At 41.1% G+C, this 17,679-nt stretch overlaps 1 protein-coding gene across 1 annotated transcript in view; it reads right to left on the bottom strand.

The window, feature by feature from the left end:
* Positions 1-6,330, bottom strand: part of mindy3 (MINDY lysine 48 deubiquitinase 3) — a 139,835-nt gene extending 133,505 nt beyond the window's left edge. The window contains exons 1-2 of the mRNA XM_063044124.1: positions 6,101-6,330; positions 4,033-4,112 (exon numbers count right to left, since the gene is read on the bottom strand). Coding sequence (XP_062900194.1) covers positions 4,033-4,112; positions 6,101-6,188 — 168 coding nt within the window. The 5' untranslated portion in view covers positions 6,189-6,330. The remainder of the gene's footprint in view (positions 1-4,032; positions 4,113-6,100) is intronic.
* Between the last annotated feature and the right edge of the window lie 11,349 nt (positions 6,331-17,679).

Here is a 17,679-nt window from a genome sequence, read left to right as displayed (position 1 = left end):
TTTAATAACATGAAATTTTCATTACCTTGTTGACCTGAAACTTTACACCTGCTTTTCTCTTTCCAGATCCAGTGTAATTCAAGCATGTTTAGCAATATTTGTACTTAATAATTAAGTTAATGACCATGAAGCAGTCAAACACCACCAAATTAACACAAGCTGATTTATTTTCTATATAAACTGCAAATTTCAAGTCTTATTTGCTGTCAGAATATTTTAACCACAAACTATACAATTTTAACTACTCCAATGATCAGACCAATAATTCTATTAGACCATTTTTAAAAACGGTACTCAAGTTTTGAGCAACTGCACATCTCAAACTTTGACAGTGTATTAATTTTTTAAATAATAGTTATAAAAGCTGTAAAACATTTGAGGATACAATAAATGTAACAAGAAATATATTTATGGATTTAGAAAGGCTACATAATTTAACACTTAAAAAGATGAAACTGCAAAATATCCTTCCAGCTATCCATCCCACATAGAGGACTGAAGACCAAATCAACAGCAAATAATACCACTTCAGAGATATAATTCAGAGATTCAGGTTCCAGAATTATTTAGCGTTACTTTTCCACTTGATTTCCAAATGAAACAGAAAAATAGAGGAAGATAGAAACCAAAAGGGTTTAAAAGGATTTTAAAAAGGGTTCTAAGAGTAAACCTGGCAATTATCAGCCTGTGAGTTTAACGTCAGTGGTGGGTAAATTGATGGAAAGTATTCTTAGAGATGGTATATAAAATTTTCTGGATAGACAGGGTCTGATTAGGAACAGTCAACGTGGATTTGTGCATGGAAGGTTATGTTTGACAAATCTTATTGAATTTTTTGATGAGGTTACCAAGAAAGTTGACGAGGGTAAAAATGTGGATGTTGTCTATATGGACTTCAGTAAGGCCTTTGACAAGGTTCCACACGGAAGGTTAGTTAGGAAGGTTCAATCGTTAAGCATTAATATGGAAGTAGTAAAATGGATTCAGCAGTGGCTAGTTGGGAGATGCCAGAGAGTAGTGGTGGATAACTGTGTGTCAGATTGGAGGACGGTGCATAGCGGAGTGCCTCAGGGATCTGTACTGGGTCCAATGTTGTTTGTAATATATATTAATGATCTGGATGATGGGGTGGTAAATTGGATTAGTAAGTATGCAGATGATACTAAGATAGGTGGTGTTGTGGATGATGAGGTAGGTTTTCAAAACTTGCAGAGAGATTTAGGACAGTTAGAAGCGTGGCCTGAAAGATGGCAGATGGAGTTTAATGCTGAAAAATGTGAGGTGCTACATTTTAGTAGAACTAATCAAAATAGGACATGCATGGTAAATGGTAGGGAATTAAAGAATGCTGTAGAACAGAGGGATCTAGGAATAATGGTGCATAGTTCCCTGAAGATGGAATTTCATGTGGATAGGGTGGTGAAGAAAGCTTTTGGTTTGCTGGCCTTTATTAATCAGAACATTGAGTATAGGAGTCGGGATGCAACGTTGAAATTGTATAAGGCATTGGTAAGGCCAAATCTGGAGTACTGTGTACAGTTCTGATCACAGAATTATCGGAAAGATGTCAATAAAATTGAGAGAGTACAGAGGAGGTTTACTAAAATATTGCCTGGGTTTCATCTCCTAAGTTACAGAGAAAGGTTGAACAAGTTAGGTCTTTATTCTTTGGAGCGTAGAAGGTTGTGGGGGGGACTTGATAGAGCTGTTTAAAATTATGAGGGGGATTGATAGAGTTGATGTGGTTAGACTTTTTCCATTGAGAGTGGGGAAGATTCAAACAAGAGGACGTGGGTTGAGAATTAGAGGACAAAAGTTTAGGGGTAACATGAGGGGGAACTTCTTTACTCAGAGAGTGGTAGCTGTGTGGAATGAGCTTCCAGCAGAAGTGGTTGAGGCAGGTTCTATGTTGTCGTTTAAAGTTAAATTGGATAGATATATGGACAGGAAAGGAATAGAGGGTTATGGGCTGAGTGCAGGTCGGTGGGACTAGGATAGGGTAAGAGTTCGGCACAGACTAGAAGGGCCGAGATGGCCTGTTTCCGTGCTGTAATTTTTATATGGTTATAAAACATAGAACAAAAAAATAATGCTATCTTGCGTTCATGATGTCTATGCTGACCAAGATGCTAATATACACCAGTCTTCTCTTCCTGCACATAGTCTTAGATTTCTTCAGTTTATGATCCTACTTACATGTTTCTTAAACATTACTCTCATAGCTGGCAGCACAGTCCAAGCAAATACCACTGTCCAAAAACAAAATTGCCATATAAATCTTAAACTTCTCTCATCTCAACTTACAGCACTGTCCTTTAATATTTCATTAATCTTGTGAAAGACTCTTCATGTCTGCCCTCTCAAATTTAATGCACTTCCATCTGCTCAGCTTCTGACCCTTCAGAGAAAATAATACAAGTTTGTCTAACCCCTCTTTATAGCTAATACAATCCAAACCAGATGTCCTCTTTTGCACCCTCTCCAAAGTTTTCACATCCTTCCTTTGGTTTGGTGACCAGGACAACAAACAATACTTCATAGAAACATAGAAATCCTACAGCACAATACAGGCCCTTCAGCCCAAAAAGTTGTGCCGAACATGTCCCTACTTTAGAAATTACTAGGGTTGCCCAAAGCCCTGTTTTTCTAAGCTCCATGTACCTATCCAAAAGTCTCTTAAAAGACCCTATCATATCCGCCTCCACCACCATTGCCGGCAGCCCATTCCATGCACTTGCTCTGCGTAAAAAAACTTACTCCTGACATCTCCTCTGTACCTACTCCCCAGCACCTTAAACCTGTGTCCTCTTGTGGCAACCATTTCAGCCCTGGGAAAAAGCTTCTGACTATCCACATGATCAATACCTCTCATCATCTTATACACCTCTATCAGGTCACCTGTCATCCTCCGACGCTCCAAGGAGAAAAGGTCGAGTTCACTCAACCTGTTTTCATGAGGCATGCTCCCCAATCCAGGCAACATCCTTGTAAATCTCCTCTGCACCCTTTCTATGGTTTCCACATCCTTCCTGTAGTGAGGTGACCAGAACTGAGCACAGTACTCCAAGTGGGGTCTGAACAGGGTCCAATATGGCTGCAACATTACCTCTCGGCTCCTAAATTCAATTCCACGACTGATGAAGGTCAATACACCATATGCCTTCTTAACCACAGAGTCAACCTGCGCAGCTGCTTTGAGCGTCCTAAGAACTCGGACCCCAAGATCTCTCTGATCTTCCACACTGCCAAGAGTCTTACCATTAATACTATATTTTGCCATTACATTTGACTTACCAAAGTGAACCACTTCACACTTACCTGGGTTGAACTCCATCTGCCACTTCTCAGCCCAGTTTTGCGTCCTATCAATGTCCCACTGTAACCTCTGACAGCCCTCCACACTATCCACAACACCTTCAACCTTTGTGTCATCAGCAAACTTACTAACCCATCCCTCTACTTACTCATCCAGGTCATTTATAAAAATCATGAAGATTAAGGGTCCCAGAACAGATCCCAGAGGCACACCACTGGTCACCGACCTCCATGCAGAAAATGATCCGTCTACAACCACTCTTTGCCTTCTGTGGGCAAGCCAGTTCTGGATCCACAAAGCAGTGTCCCCTTGGATCCCATGCCTCCTTACTTTCTCAAACTTCAAACGTGGCCCAACTAGAACCTTGAAGAAATTCCAACTTTTATATATTTGGTGCCCTGACTGACACCATCTTATTTCTATTGCTACTTTTAGGTAGCTTTGAATTTCATGGAACAATTGTGCGCCTGAATTATTTTACAAATAAAAATTACGTCGTTAGTCAAACCACCATGCCAGCAAAATGTATGAAAAAGTTTAAAAATGGAGATTCACTGGAAGCTACAAACAAGTCCTTGAAGGAAACACTTGAACTGACTTCTGATAATGCACATTATATAAATAAGATATATTATATATATAAATATATACTGGATTACCAAGTAAAATTGCAACACATTTAACAGAACTACAGACTTTAAATCAATGCATTATACCTGAACAGGTGCTATCACTGCACAGGGTCCACCTTCAAACTGTTCCAAGGCTGTTGCTTCTGATTGACTTAAAACGAAGCCTACAAAGGAAATTTTAAAAGTGATTAAAAACACTTGCAATGAAATGAACAGTCCACAAGAAGCTGAACTGTCAGAAGCATATAGAATTTACAACACAAGGCTATCCAGCCCATTATTTCCATGAAGATGAATTAAAAGTTGCCCAGCCTAATCTTATCACCCAGCAGGCTGCCCCATTCCCCACAGGTCACAGTTCTTTAAATACATTAATGGCTTCTGCATTACCAAGTTTCTGGGCAACAGGGGCCAGATCCAATTCATCTCCCTTGATTCAATTTTAATCTATGTGAGACCATATCATCCTCTCCCCAAACTCTGAATGGATCCCAGTCCCTTCTACTTACACTAAACAGGCCACAAATAATTTTAACCTCAATTTAGTTTCTCATCAGCCTCCTGTCTTAAACAATTCTGGGCTATTCGATCCTTCCTGTAACAGTGATTAGAACTGCATAAAGCATCAAACTATGATCCAACTCACTGCATTATTACTGCACGCCTCGGCTAATAAAGGAAACAATCCCATACATAATTTCAAACATTTTATTGACTTACTCTACAGTTTCAAGTATCTGCAGAATACACACCAAGGTCCCTCTGTTCTTCCAAACCTCAGTATCCTACCATTAATTTCCTGATACCTCAAAATAATGACTGCCATAGTACCCACAAAACCTGGGACAAATGGCTGGATTATGGAACTAAATAAACCACAGGTCCAGGAGCATCCGTGGAGGCACAGGAATAGTTGATGGTTCAGGTTTCAGCACATCAATCATCCTTTTTGCCACCACAGATGCCGCTCAGGCCATCTAGTCTTTCCAGCAATTTATTTTTTGCTCCAGAAACCAACATCTGCAGTTCCTTGTCTACTCTGCTAGTTGGAACAACCGCACACACTGCCAATTTTAAATAACAAAGTTGGGAAACTCAAATGGGCTTCAGTATTTCAGTGAACAGTACAATGTCAGTTGCATGACACAGGAGCAGTCAAATGACTATTTAACCAAGCCAACATATTTACTACAAGAAAAACACAAACATTTCCTTTAAGTCACTGAATCAGAATGCTGTGGTACTGAAATAGACCCTTCAACCCATCAAGTTCATGGCAAACCTTTTGACCATGCACGCTAATTCCATTTGGCTGTATCAGTATTAGTGACTTTTTAATATCTGAACGTAAAACTCGAACTACCAAACACTTCAGAGTGCTCCATGGCCATGCGATTAGGAGGAATACCGCTGTTCGAAAAATCAGAGTATTTTAAAACCGGGCAGCAGTCTCTAGAGTAAGGCTGACTCCGGGTCTTTGTGTTGAAACGATAATGTCATTGCTGTTTCACTGATGCCAGCTGACAAGCTGGGTGCTGCCTGCATTTTCTTTTTATTACTGGCTTGTAAGTGGTTACTACCACAAGCTGCAGAGTTGAAAATGCGCCAATTGAAAAGGCAGATTGCAAAATAAAGACAGACAATAGAAGACAAGAATGGAAAGGGCACAATAAAAAAAGCAACACAGAAAATGTTGTAAGAACTCAAGCAGGTCTGGAGGAATCTACGGTAATGAATAAACAGTCGCTGTTTCGGGTCGAGACCCCTCTTTCTTAAGGAGCCTTAGGAAGGTTTCGGCCCGAAACATCGACTTCATTTCCACAGATACCGTCTAATTGGCCGAGTTCTTCCAGCATTTTGTGTGTGTTGCTTTGGATTTCCAGCATCTGCAGAATTTCTTGTGTTTAAGATTAATAAAAAATAACAGTCGAGAGTGAAAGTAGCGATACAGTACATCTCCTCACTACCCAGGGAGAAGGAAAACAGGGTGAGGAATGAATGTTGGACCAAGCCGGTTGCATGAGGAAAAACTGGAGCTGAATGAGGCTTTGAGCATCGCTTAATCGGCCGGGACTATCGGGTACTAGTGAGGCGTCGGGCCTACCGCCTCATCAATCAGGTTGACTGAGCGAACTCAGGGTGGGGCCGCTACCTTGGGTCCATCTGCGGAAGACGGAATCGGAGAGGCCGCCGCTCGGGCGCCTGCCCCACACTAGCTCGGCCAGCTCAACGTTGTACATCTCCCAGCCGGAGCCGACCGCTCAGGCGCGAACCGTGTTGAATCGGTTGCCGCTGAATCTATCAATTCAGCTTCCCCTGCTCAGCTCTGCGCCGCCAATATCTCAGGGGCGCCGCCACATCCTGACCCTCCTCCTGGCGCAACCGGAAGCCAGCATCCGCGCATGTGCAGTTCTAGATCGCATAGCAACGAACCTCTACGCACGGGCACCAATCAGCACCGGCGGTAGGAGCCGATGGTTGAGACCCGTATTCAGTTAGAGTTTGTGTGGAAGTCCGCTGCGCCTTCTGAAATAGATTCTGTGGCAAGTTTCGCTGTATGTAGCAGAAGCTCAAATAGTAGATGGCAGGACGCTGAGGAGCATTGCTGTACAGAGGGATCTTGGGGTGAAAGATCCAAAAGAGTGGTAACTCAAGTTTGATACGGTGGTAATGAAGGTGAATTCCATAGTTACCGTTATGATTAGGATGCTGCCTGTTAAATATTGACGATTTATGTTGCAGCTAAAACTGCACCATGGCTCTGACGCCTTTCATCATGAAATATTTCTAAAGGCTGCTAACACAACTCAAAAGCTCCATTCCTGCCGCACTGGACACTCGCCAATGTGCTTACCAACAGAACCGCTCTACAACAAATGTCAATCGTGTCTGTAATGCAGCTAGCCATGACACACCTGGAAAACAAGGACTCTTAATATCAAACTTAAAAGTAAATTTACGATCAAAGTACATATGTCACCATATACAGCCCTGAAATTCGTTTTCTTACAGGCATACACACTAACTCGAAGAAACACAGTAGAATCAATGAAAGACGGCACCCATTAGGATGGACAAACAGCCAATGTGGCAAAAGACAAACTACTGTGTAAATACAAATGAGAAATCATAATAACAAATAAACAAGCAATATTGAGGATAAGAGATAAAGAATCGTTCAAAATGAGTCCATAGGTTGTGGGCAAACACGAGGAATTCTGCAGATGCTGGAAATTCAAGTAACACACATCAAAGTTGATGGTGAACGCAGCAGGCCAGGCAGCATCTCTAGGAAGAGGTACAGTCGACGTTTCGAGCCGAAACCCTTTGTCGGGACTAACTGAAGGAAGAGCTAGTAAGAGATTTGAAAGTGGGAGGGGGAGGGGTAGATCCAAAATGATAGGAGAAGACAGGAGGGGGAGGGATGGAGCCAACAGCTGGACAGGTGATTGGCAAGAGGGATATGAGAGGATCATGGGACAGGAGGCCCAGGGAGAAGGAAAAGGGGGGGGGGAACCCAGAGGATGGGCAAGGGGTATCCCTTCCTCCACCATCAACTCTGCTCTCAAACGCATCTCCCCCATTTCATGCACATCTGCTCTCACTCCATCCTCCCGCCACTCCAATAGGAATAGGGTTCCCCTGGTCCTCACCTACCACCCCACCAGCCTCCGGGTCCAATATATTATTCTCCGTAACTTCCGCCACCTCCAACGGGATCCCACCACTAAGCACATCTTTCCCTCCCCCCCCCCTGCTTTCCGCAGGGATCGCTCCCTATGCGACTCCCTTGTCCATTCGTCCCCCCCATCCCTCCCCACTGATCTCCCTCCTGGCACTTATCCTTGTAAGTTGAACAAGTGCTACACATGCCCTTACACTTTCTCCCTTACCACCATTCAGGGTCCCAGACAGTCCTTCCAGGTGAAGCGACACTTCACCTGTGAGTCGGCTGGGGTAATATACTGCGTCCAGTGCTCCCGATGTGGCCTATATATTGGCGAGACTCGACACAGACTAGGAGATCATTTCACTGAACACCTACGCTCTGTCCGCCAGAGAAAGCAGGATCTCCCAGTGGCCACACATTTTAATTCCACATCCCATTCCCATTCTTATATATCTATCCACGGCCTCCTCTACTGTAAAGATGAAGCCACACTCAGGTTGGAGGAACAACACCTTATATTCCGTCTGGGTAGCCTCCAACCTGATGGCATGAAGACTGACTTCTCTAACTTCTGCTAATGCCCCACCTCCCCCTCGTACCCCATCCGTTATTTATTTATATACACACATTCTTTTTCTCTCTCTCTCCTTTTTCTCCCTCTGTCCCTCTGACTATACCCCTTGCCCATCCTCTGGGTTTTTCCCCCCCTCCCCCTTTTCCTTCTCCCTGGGCCTCCTGTCCCATGATCCTCTCTTATCCCTTTTGCCAATCACCTGTCCAGCTCTTGGCTCCATCCCTCCCCCTCCTGTCTTCTCCTATCATTTTGGATCTCCCCCTCCCCCTCCCACTTTCAAATCTCTTACTAACTCTTCCTTCAGTTAGTCCTGACGAAGGGTCTCGGCCCGAGACGTCGACTGTACCTCTTCCTACAGATGCTGCCTGGCCTGCTGCATTCACCGGCAACTTTGATGTGTGTTGCATAGGTTGTGGGAATAGTTAAGTGATGGGGGAGAGTGAAGTTAACCCCTCTAGTTGAGGGGTAATAATTGCCCCTGAACCTGGTGGTCTAAGTCCTGTGGTTCCTGTATCTTTTTCCTGATGGCAGCAGTAAGGAGAGAGCATGGCCTGGGTGGTGGGTGTCCTCGATGATGGATACAGTACTGCTTCCTTGCAAGAATGCTCCTTAGAGATATGCTCAGGGGTGAGGAGGGCTTTACCTGTGATCAACTGGGCCATATCCACTACTTTTTGTATGCTTTTCCATTCAACGGTGTTGTCGTTTCCACGGTGCAACCAGTCAATATATTTTCCACCACACATCTACAGAGGTTTGTCATGCTGAATCCTCACAAACTTCTAAGGAAGTAGAAGTGCTGCTGTACTTTCTTCATAATTGCACTTACATGCTGGGCCCAGCACAGATCCTCTGAAATGATCGCTGAGGAATTTAAAGCCCTAATGCTGTTTCTGGATTTCAGTTCAGCATTAAACACTATTGTTCCACAAACCTTGGTGAGCAGGTTCCTGCTCTTTGATCTAAACACACCAGTGTACAACTGGGTGTTGGACTTCCTAACCAACAGGCAGTCAGGATGCACATCTGTTCCTCCCTCCCCATCATCCGCAACATGATTGCCCCCCCCAGGGCTGTGTGCTGAACCCACTGCTGCACCCTCTGCTCACACATGACTGCATGACCAAACACTCGAGCAATCACATCATCAGGTTTGCCAATGATACATCAGTGGTGGAGCTCATTACCAACAGCTATGAGACAGCTGACAGAGAGGAGGTGGAAGAGCTCAAGGCCTGGTGCCAGGCATATAACCTCTTCTTTAATATCGACAAGATGGCTATCAACTTCATGAAAACTAGCACCACTCTTCACGTTGATGCCCCAAAATGGAAACTGTGAGTTCTTTCAACTCCTGGGAGTGCACATTTCACACAGCCTGTCCTTGTCGGGGAACACATCCACCACAGTCGAGAAAGCTCACTGACAGCTCCGCTTTCTGAGGAGGCTGAAGAGAGCTGGATTTTGAATATAGATATATATATATTCTTTATGCTTATTGTGCTTTCTTTTTTTGCTGCATCAGATCCAGAATGATAATCATTTTGTTTTCCTTTACACTTGTACAGTAATGATATTGGGTTCACTATTCGTAAAGCTCTCAACTCAAAAGAAGATCTTAAGCTCTATACAATATGTGTATCAACTTGCACCCTCTCTATAGGTAGGTTATACTGTATCCATTACTCTTCGAGGACTAGGTTACTTCCCAGTATAGTCTCCGAGGTGAAGTCTTTCTGCCAATACCCCAATACTCACTGCTTGAGTGGTGAGTTACCCTTCCCTTCCAAGGGGGAGATGCTTTTAGTTAATGAAGTAGTTTATACGTAGTTGATTTTATCTTTAATGATACACTTTTAAATTTAGACAAAAAGCTTTTAACATGCATTTAACACTCACAGAGGTTTTCTGATTTATAACAGATTTAAAAATTACAAAAGATTTACAAATACAAAAGTTTCCAAACACAGGTATAATTCTTACGAACTAAAAGAACATACCAGCAAGTTACAGGCAAACAAGTCATCCATCGCAGAAACCAAAAGTTCAAGAATGAATTTGAGTTCCTCTTTTTGCTGCCCTGTCTTTCTGTCATTCTCCTTGTCACTGCTAATAATCCCCAATGCTTGCTAATATTTATACTGTTTTGCTACTAGTTGACATTATTTGCATATGATGTTTCTCAGATATCTTTGCCGGGACAAAGTAATTCTAGAGTAAGCTTTTGAGGACAGAGTTCCCAGACACCCAAAATGAATGCTGCAAGGGCTGACTCTCTGAGTACACAAATATCCCAACCATTGACAGATCAGCTATGCCTGTCACCTTGGCATAACCCCATTGTCTAAAGTTTGACTAATGCAGGCAAGAAGTCCATGGTCACTTCACTTTGCAAACAATATCCCTTGAGCAGCCAGTGCTGTGTAAACAATGCTGTTTGCAAAGCTGTGCTTTTAACTTCAAGCTGATTCCTGTTTGCAATTCATATTAAGAACTGAAAACCAGTTCTGAAAACTGAAGCTAAGTAAGGAATATTTGTTAGAAGTTTAACTTCGTCATAAACAACACTGATCCTTTGCTATGTTAGAAAGCTGAGGTTATCAAGCCTCTCAGGCCATGGAAAGTGACTACCCATCACATACTGAAGAATGATAATAAACTATCTTGAATCTTAAGTCTGCACAGAATTTAGCTACATTTGGAACATGGTGCTGTTCTGGCTGCCACGCTGCAGCATTGGAGTGTATTTGCTGTAAGGATAGTTTAGACAAACTTGATTTTTTCTGGTGGGCTGGAGTGACATGTTATAAATGTATAAAATTCATATGTCTTAGGAAGGGTGGATTTGTCAAGTACCAGAGGGTTTGTGGGCAAGAGAAAATAAATTACTTTACACAGTGCTTGGTGCTTGGAAAACATTTGGACAAACACCTGAATGTGCAGAGAATAGAGGAATATGGACCATGTATAGTCAGATGGGATTAATTACATTGGCTTGTGGGTGCACAGCTATGATGAGACAAAGGGCATGTTCTGTGATACTTTGTGTTTTAAGAGTCATTGAAATTGTTAGAGATTTAAAAAAATTATTCTTTAAATGTTTCAATCAAAATTAACTCTTTACCAAAGCGAATATACTAGCAAGTTGTGTAAGTAGTTTTGAGGACATGATCAAAGTCTTAATCAAAGAGGTCCTTCTTGAAGCTGAGCTTTAGTGAGTAAATTTCATGCTTCTAAGATTAGCAGACAGTGGAGGATTAATGAAACGTGGAGATGATCAACATGCCAAAATTAGAAATAGGATAGATGGACTTTGAAATCATAGAGTGTTAAATTTGATGTTCTAGTTAATGGGATTTAAATGTAGGTCAGCAAGTGCAGATGAAAAAGAGACCAGATTTAATCCAGACTATAAAATGGACAGCTTAGATTTGGGTAACTTCAACTCTAGGAAAAGTAGAATAAGAGAGATGCATTGAAATGGTTAAACCTAACACATTCAGGTCAGATTTAATGTGTCAGCAGCAGAGAGTGGGTGACCTTAGGAATGGTATCTTGGTGTCAGTGCTATCACTAAAAATGCAAAGAGTTTTTGTGATATAACTAGTTGCTAGACAGATAGTGCTGATGTACAGAAAAATATGTTTGTGATAAGGTTTGAAATTGGGCTTGACTATTCTCAACATTTAGTTCAAGGAATTTGCTGCTCAGCTTCAATTGAATGTTAAGCAGATAATTTAAATGTTCAAATGTAACGACAGGAGATAATAGGCATTGTATTTTCACAAGCGCAGATGGGTAGGTCTTAAATGGGAACAGAAGGAGGGGGCAAGGATGAAGGTCACATTTGTGAAGGTTCAATTATTAGAAGAGTAATTATTGGAGGTGTTTGACTACAAATCTAAAGATAGAAACAGAAGTGGGCAAATGTTATCCCATTGAAATAGATAACAGTTGAGAGGTATTGGAAATGGATGGTGTGGTCAATTACTTCATAGATCAGAAAAAAAAGGCAAGGAAGGATACATTCAATTATACAATCAACCTAGCTACAATCCCTTTGGACATCATAGTGAGATTCATCATAGCATTTTAGTACAGGGATGGAAACCTGACTGGAGGTATTTAATCAAGCCAAGATAGGCATAGATATGAAAGCTTACAACACATTCTCCAATTTCAGAAACAAAGAATAATTTGGATATGTGGACATTAGAAGTCAAGGATTTGGTTATTTTTGATGACGAGGGGATGACAATGGTAGTTTTTAAGGAAAAGGAACAATACTTAGGTAAAGAAAACAATATCAACAATGTTGTGCACTAAGAAACAAGTGTAACATAACAAATAGGAACAGGAGTAAGTCAATTGATCCTTTGAGCCTGCTCAGTCATTCATTAAGACCACAGCTGTTTTTCCATGCCAATGCCATTTTCCAGAACTATCCTCATACTATTTGATTCCTTTTCCACCCAAAAATCAATCAATCTCTGTTCTGAATTAACACAATTAATGAACTTTCTTTGCTGCATAGGGCAGAGAACTCCAAGGGTTCACTTGGTTTTGAATGTTCTAATTTCTCATATCAGACCTAAATGACTCATCCCTTATCTTCAAGCTTTGTTCTCTGATTGGAGAAAAATCTTCCCAGTATTCAGCCTGTTAATCCCTTTACAAATTTTGTAAACTTCACTGAGATCTCTCCAGTCTGAGAGAATATAGCCTGGTCGGCATTATTGACTCCAAACCTGCCATCCCTAGAACCAGTCCTGTAAATCTTTACTGCCTTCCCTCAATGGCAAGTGCATTCTTTCTTAGATAAGGAGGTCACAACAGATGTGGTCTTGGCAAATCTTCATATAGTTGTAAATTGGGCAGTCAGCAGTTTAATGGATGCAATTAATGGGGCAGTGAATGGATAAGTAGAGAAAAAAGTGTGCAATGAGCTATAGGAAAGAAACTAAAAAAAAACTCAGGATTAAATTTAAGTAGGAGAAATATTAAAAGTTTGTTCCGTTGGCCTGGTAAATGAAGATATGGGACAAGACATACCTAATCAGATTGTCTCATGAGTCCTTGTAATTAATGGAGGTGAGGATACAGGAGACAACAGATGATTTAAGAAAATAAATGTGGTAAAGAAATGAAGTATTTTTCTTTGACTTCCAGAATAGTCTTAGGCTAGAAAGCCATTTTTGGTATAGAAGAATAAGGACTGACAGCATATTATCTAGTCCAGCCAGATTTGATGGTCAGTGATTAAACCAAATGTTTGTTAACTTCTTTCACCGGAATATCTCTTGGGAATGTGCTATAGACATTTCTTTTTCCTCTAATAATTCCAAGTAAAATTATAAGTGAAATGCAGAAATTTACAATTAATTTCTTTCTTTTGGCCCTCATGGGAAGCCCAAAGCCAGGTGGTATGCAAGCAATGTCTTAAAAGAGAAAAACTGATACTTCTTATGTTACGTACCCCGTAACTGGGTTGCCAAACCAGCAGAAATGGACCACTAGTTGGAGTCTGGATTACTGGAAGCTAATAAAGTTTTATTAAAGAAATAAATAACACAGTACTCGAATCGTACGGATATAAATGCAACAGGTTAGCAATGATAAAACACACATGTACACAGAACTAGGGTAATAGGAATCAATCAAGCTCTATCGCAGTCTAGGGGTAAAATGATCAGTCTCAAGTGACACAGAGTTCAGTTCAGCTTAGTACAGTTTGCAGTAATCGCTGTTGTGCCGTTGGAGAGAGAGAGAGAGAGATGCAAATTTTGATTCAAGCAGACCTTTGATGTTCTTCGCAGTTGGCTTTCAGGTGGACCCTTTTAGGTCTTCTATCCTGCTGTGGTCACCGACTGTGACCCCTCTGTTCCGGATACGACCGTTCTTCCGCGGTGAACCCGGCACCAGGCAAGGGCGGGCACACACACCAGGTTCCCGCCGATCGTACCTTTTCACCCTGTCAGTCTATGGTCGGTTCCCTTGAACCAGACCTCCAAAATTCCACCAACTTGTGGGGGCACACCGCTCTTCCAGGGTCTCGTTATCTCGTGATCTCGTGGTGTGTGTCGTGCCTCAGCGAACCCGTTCTTTTTATCCCCCTGCTGGGGTATCGCCTGTCCATCAAACTTCAAACAGTTCAGGTTCAAAGCAACTGATCTGTCAATATTCTGAACTGTGTTTCTTTTCCGTTATCTCTCTCTTCTCTCTCATTAACATTTTGAACGCTCCTCCATTTGTCTCCCTTATCTCTCTCATCAGCATCAATCGTCTGATAACTTGGTTTGTCGTCACACTATCTTCAAACATCAATGGTCTTTCATTAATTGTGCTGTCATACTTAGAGGATTTTAGTTAACATTGCTTTTTTAGGTTTTCAATGAATTTCAATGAATAGAAATATGTACTATAATACCGCCTTACTAAAATCTAAAGGTATATTTTTAAGTTTAAATTTTAATCTAGGCTGGCATTTCTCTTGTGAAAGACACCTCCTCTGATAGAGTAGTACTCATGTGATGTTGCATTGCTAGTGGTGTCTTTCATTAAAGGCATTAAATTGAGCTGCATTTGCTCTTTCTGGTAGATTTAAAAGATCCCACAAATCTGAGAGGGACCACAGGGATTTTCCTAGGGTTATGGCCAACATTGTTCCCACAAGTAACGTAACCAAAACTAATTATTTGTTCAGCTATTTCATTACTGTTTGTAAAACCATTGTGGGATGTTATTTTCAATTATTGTAACACCATTTCCTTTTAAAGATCTAAATTATTCTCTGACCACTTTAATGGGACTGATTAATTTTGTTATATTTCTCCCATATGCATTTTTAAAATTTCCAATACTAGTTTGTTATCCTGTTGTAAAATTTTCTTTGTTCTATTTATGTAAAACTTATATTTTATACACAATGTGTTTCTTTCCTCGCCCAATTTAAATTTAGTATGAAAGCACCATTTCTGTGATACAAAGAATTACTAAATTTTAGCAGTTTTAGTTATCTTTTTCCTGTGCTGGTTCTTTGAGTGAGTAAGTCATTCATCCCCAATCTCTTATGCTGTCCTGATGATTTTTCCCATTCAATTTCCTTTTGAGAGTTACCATGTGATCTTCTTCCACTATTTGTTCAGGGAATGTAGTCCTGGTTATTTGCACTTTCTGTGTAAATTATTCTTCTAATTCCCAACTAGTATTTTTTGCTAAAAAATCTCTGTTTTCTGCTAAGTTTTTTTTCCGGTGGAAACAATTTCTCCTTATTAAAAACATTTTAAAAAATGTGACATCTTTGAAAAGTAATCTTATGGAGTTCCAATGAGAGAAATAGAGAGTCCTCATTCCTGCTATCATTTTCATAAATAACCTTTGCTTTTTTTTTGCCAGGTCTAAGATCTTAAAGCATACTAATTGGAATCAGTCATTAGCTAAGACCTAACTTGTGAAGGAAAAAGATGAAGTTCCTTTCTAGAAATGTATCTCTTAATAAAGCTGAATAAACAACTTTTTAGGCAGCCTTTCAGCTTGAGCTGATGAAGGAATTTGCAGGTCAGGCACTATCTGTAGAAAGAGGAACAGTTTTAAAAGGCAGATTGCTGTTTTATCAGAACTGTGAAGAAGAGAAAAAGGTTGCTTCCAGTAGCAGAGAATGTGAGGGAAGGATGGGTTTAGAGCAAGATTTCACCAGTAGACACATTTTCCCCTCCCACCTCCTTTAAGCGTTTTGAAAGGATTGCTGTCCTTGTAATTTTCAGGTCTGCTCTTTGTCCCTATCAACCACTTTCCATTTTATGGCAATCTTCTATGCAAACACAGGAGGTGGAACACCCGTATTTTCATGTCTTCCCTTCCCACCATCTCAAAATTCAAAGTAAATTTATTATCAAAGTATATATATGTCACCATATACAACCCTGAGGTTCATTTACTTGTGGGTGTTCACAGTAAATACAAAGAAACAGAATAGAATCAATGAAAAACTGGTTGTTTGTCTTTGTTTGTGTTTTTTTGTATTCACTGTGAACACCCACAAGTAAATGAACCTCGAGGTTGTATATGGCGACATATGTGTACTTTGATAATAAATTTAGTTCAAACTTTTGCAAAAGACAAAAAATTGTGCAAATACTAAATAAATAAATACACACATACATTTATAATATTGAGAACATGAGTTGTAGAGTCCTTGTAAGTGAGTCCATAGGTTATGTGATGGGGTGAGTGAAGCTGAGAGAAGTTATTCCCTCTGGTTTAAATGCCTAATGGTTGAGGGGTAATAACTTCCTGAGCCTGGTGGTGTGGGTGTTGAGGCTCCTGTACCTCTTTCCTGATGGTAGCAATGAGAAGAGGGCATGGCCTGGGTGGTGGGGGTCCTTGATGATGGATACTGCTTTCCTGTGACAGTGCTTCATGTAGATGTGTTTAATGGAGGCTTTACCCATGATGTACTGAGCTGTTTCCATTACTTTTTATAGGCTTTTCCATTCAAGGGCAGTGATATTTCCATACCAGACTGTGAAGCAACCAGCCAATATAATTTTCAATGCACACCTATATAATTTTGTCAAAGTTTCAGATGACATACTGACTCTTTGCACACTAAGAAAGTAGAGTCACTGCCGTGCTTTTTTTGTAATGGCACTTATGTGCGGGACCCAGGACAGATGCTCTGAAATGATCATGATCTCACTGAGGAAACTAAAGTTGGTGAATCTCTCTACCTCTGGTCCCCTGATGAGGACTGGCTCATGAATCTCCAGGATCCTTCTCCTGTAGTCAATAATCAGCTTCTTTGTCTTGCTGACATTGAGTGTAGTGGCATTTCTCAGGCAGATTTTCAATCTCCCTCCAGTATGCTCATTCAGCACTTTTGATTTGGCCAGTGACATCAGAAAAATCTAAATTTGGCATTGGAGATGTGCTTAGCCTTGCAGTCATAAGTATACAGTGCGTAGAGCAGGAGGCTAAGCACACAGCTGTGGGTGCACCTGTGCCGATGGAGACTGTGGAGGAAATGTTGTTGCAAACCTGAATTGACAATTATCACAAGTGAGGAAATTGAGGATCCAGTTACATAAGGAGGTATTGAGGCCTAAGACTTGAAGCTTATTGATTAGCTTTGAGGGGATTATGGTATTGAATGCTGAGCTGTAGTAAATGAAGAGCAGCCTGATGTATGCCTCTTCGCTGTCCAGATGTTCCAGGGTTGAGTGAAGAGCCACTGAAACAGCGTCTGCTGTTGGCCTGTTGTGATGGTAGGCAAATTGGAGTGGATCCAAGTCACTTCTTAGGAAGGAATAGATCAGTTTCATCACCAACCCCTCAAATCACCATCACAGTGCATGTAAGTGCTTCTGGATGATATTCAATGAGGCAGGTTATCATGTTCTTCTGGCACGGGTATAATATAAGCCTGCTTGAATCATCCGTGATTACGTTCTGCGTCAAGCTACCTAAGATCATGAAAAGCTTGGTTTTA

The sequence above is a fragment of the Mobula hypostoma genome, chromosome 3, assembly GCF_963921235.1.
Source record: "Mobula hypostoma chromosome 3, sMobHyp1.1, whole genome shotgun sequence".
Classification (NCBI taxonomy): domain Eukaryota; kingdom Metazoa; phylum Chordata; class Chondrichthyes; order Myliobatiformes; family Myliobatidae; genus Mobula; species Mobula hypostoma.
The sequence above is the reverse complement of the archived record's forward strand: the minus strand, read 5'-3'. Positions and strand labels throughout refer to the sequence as shown.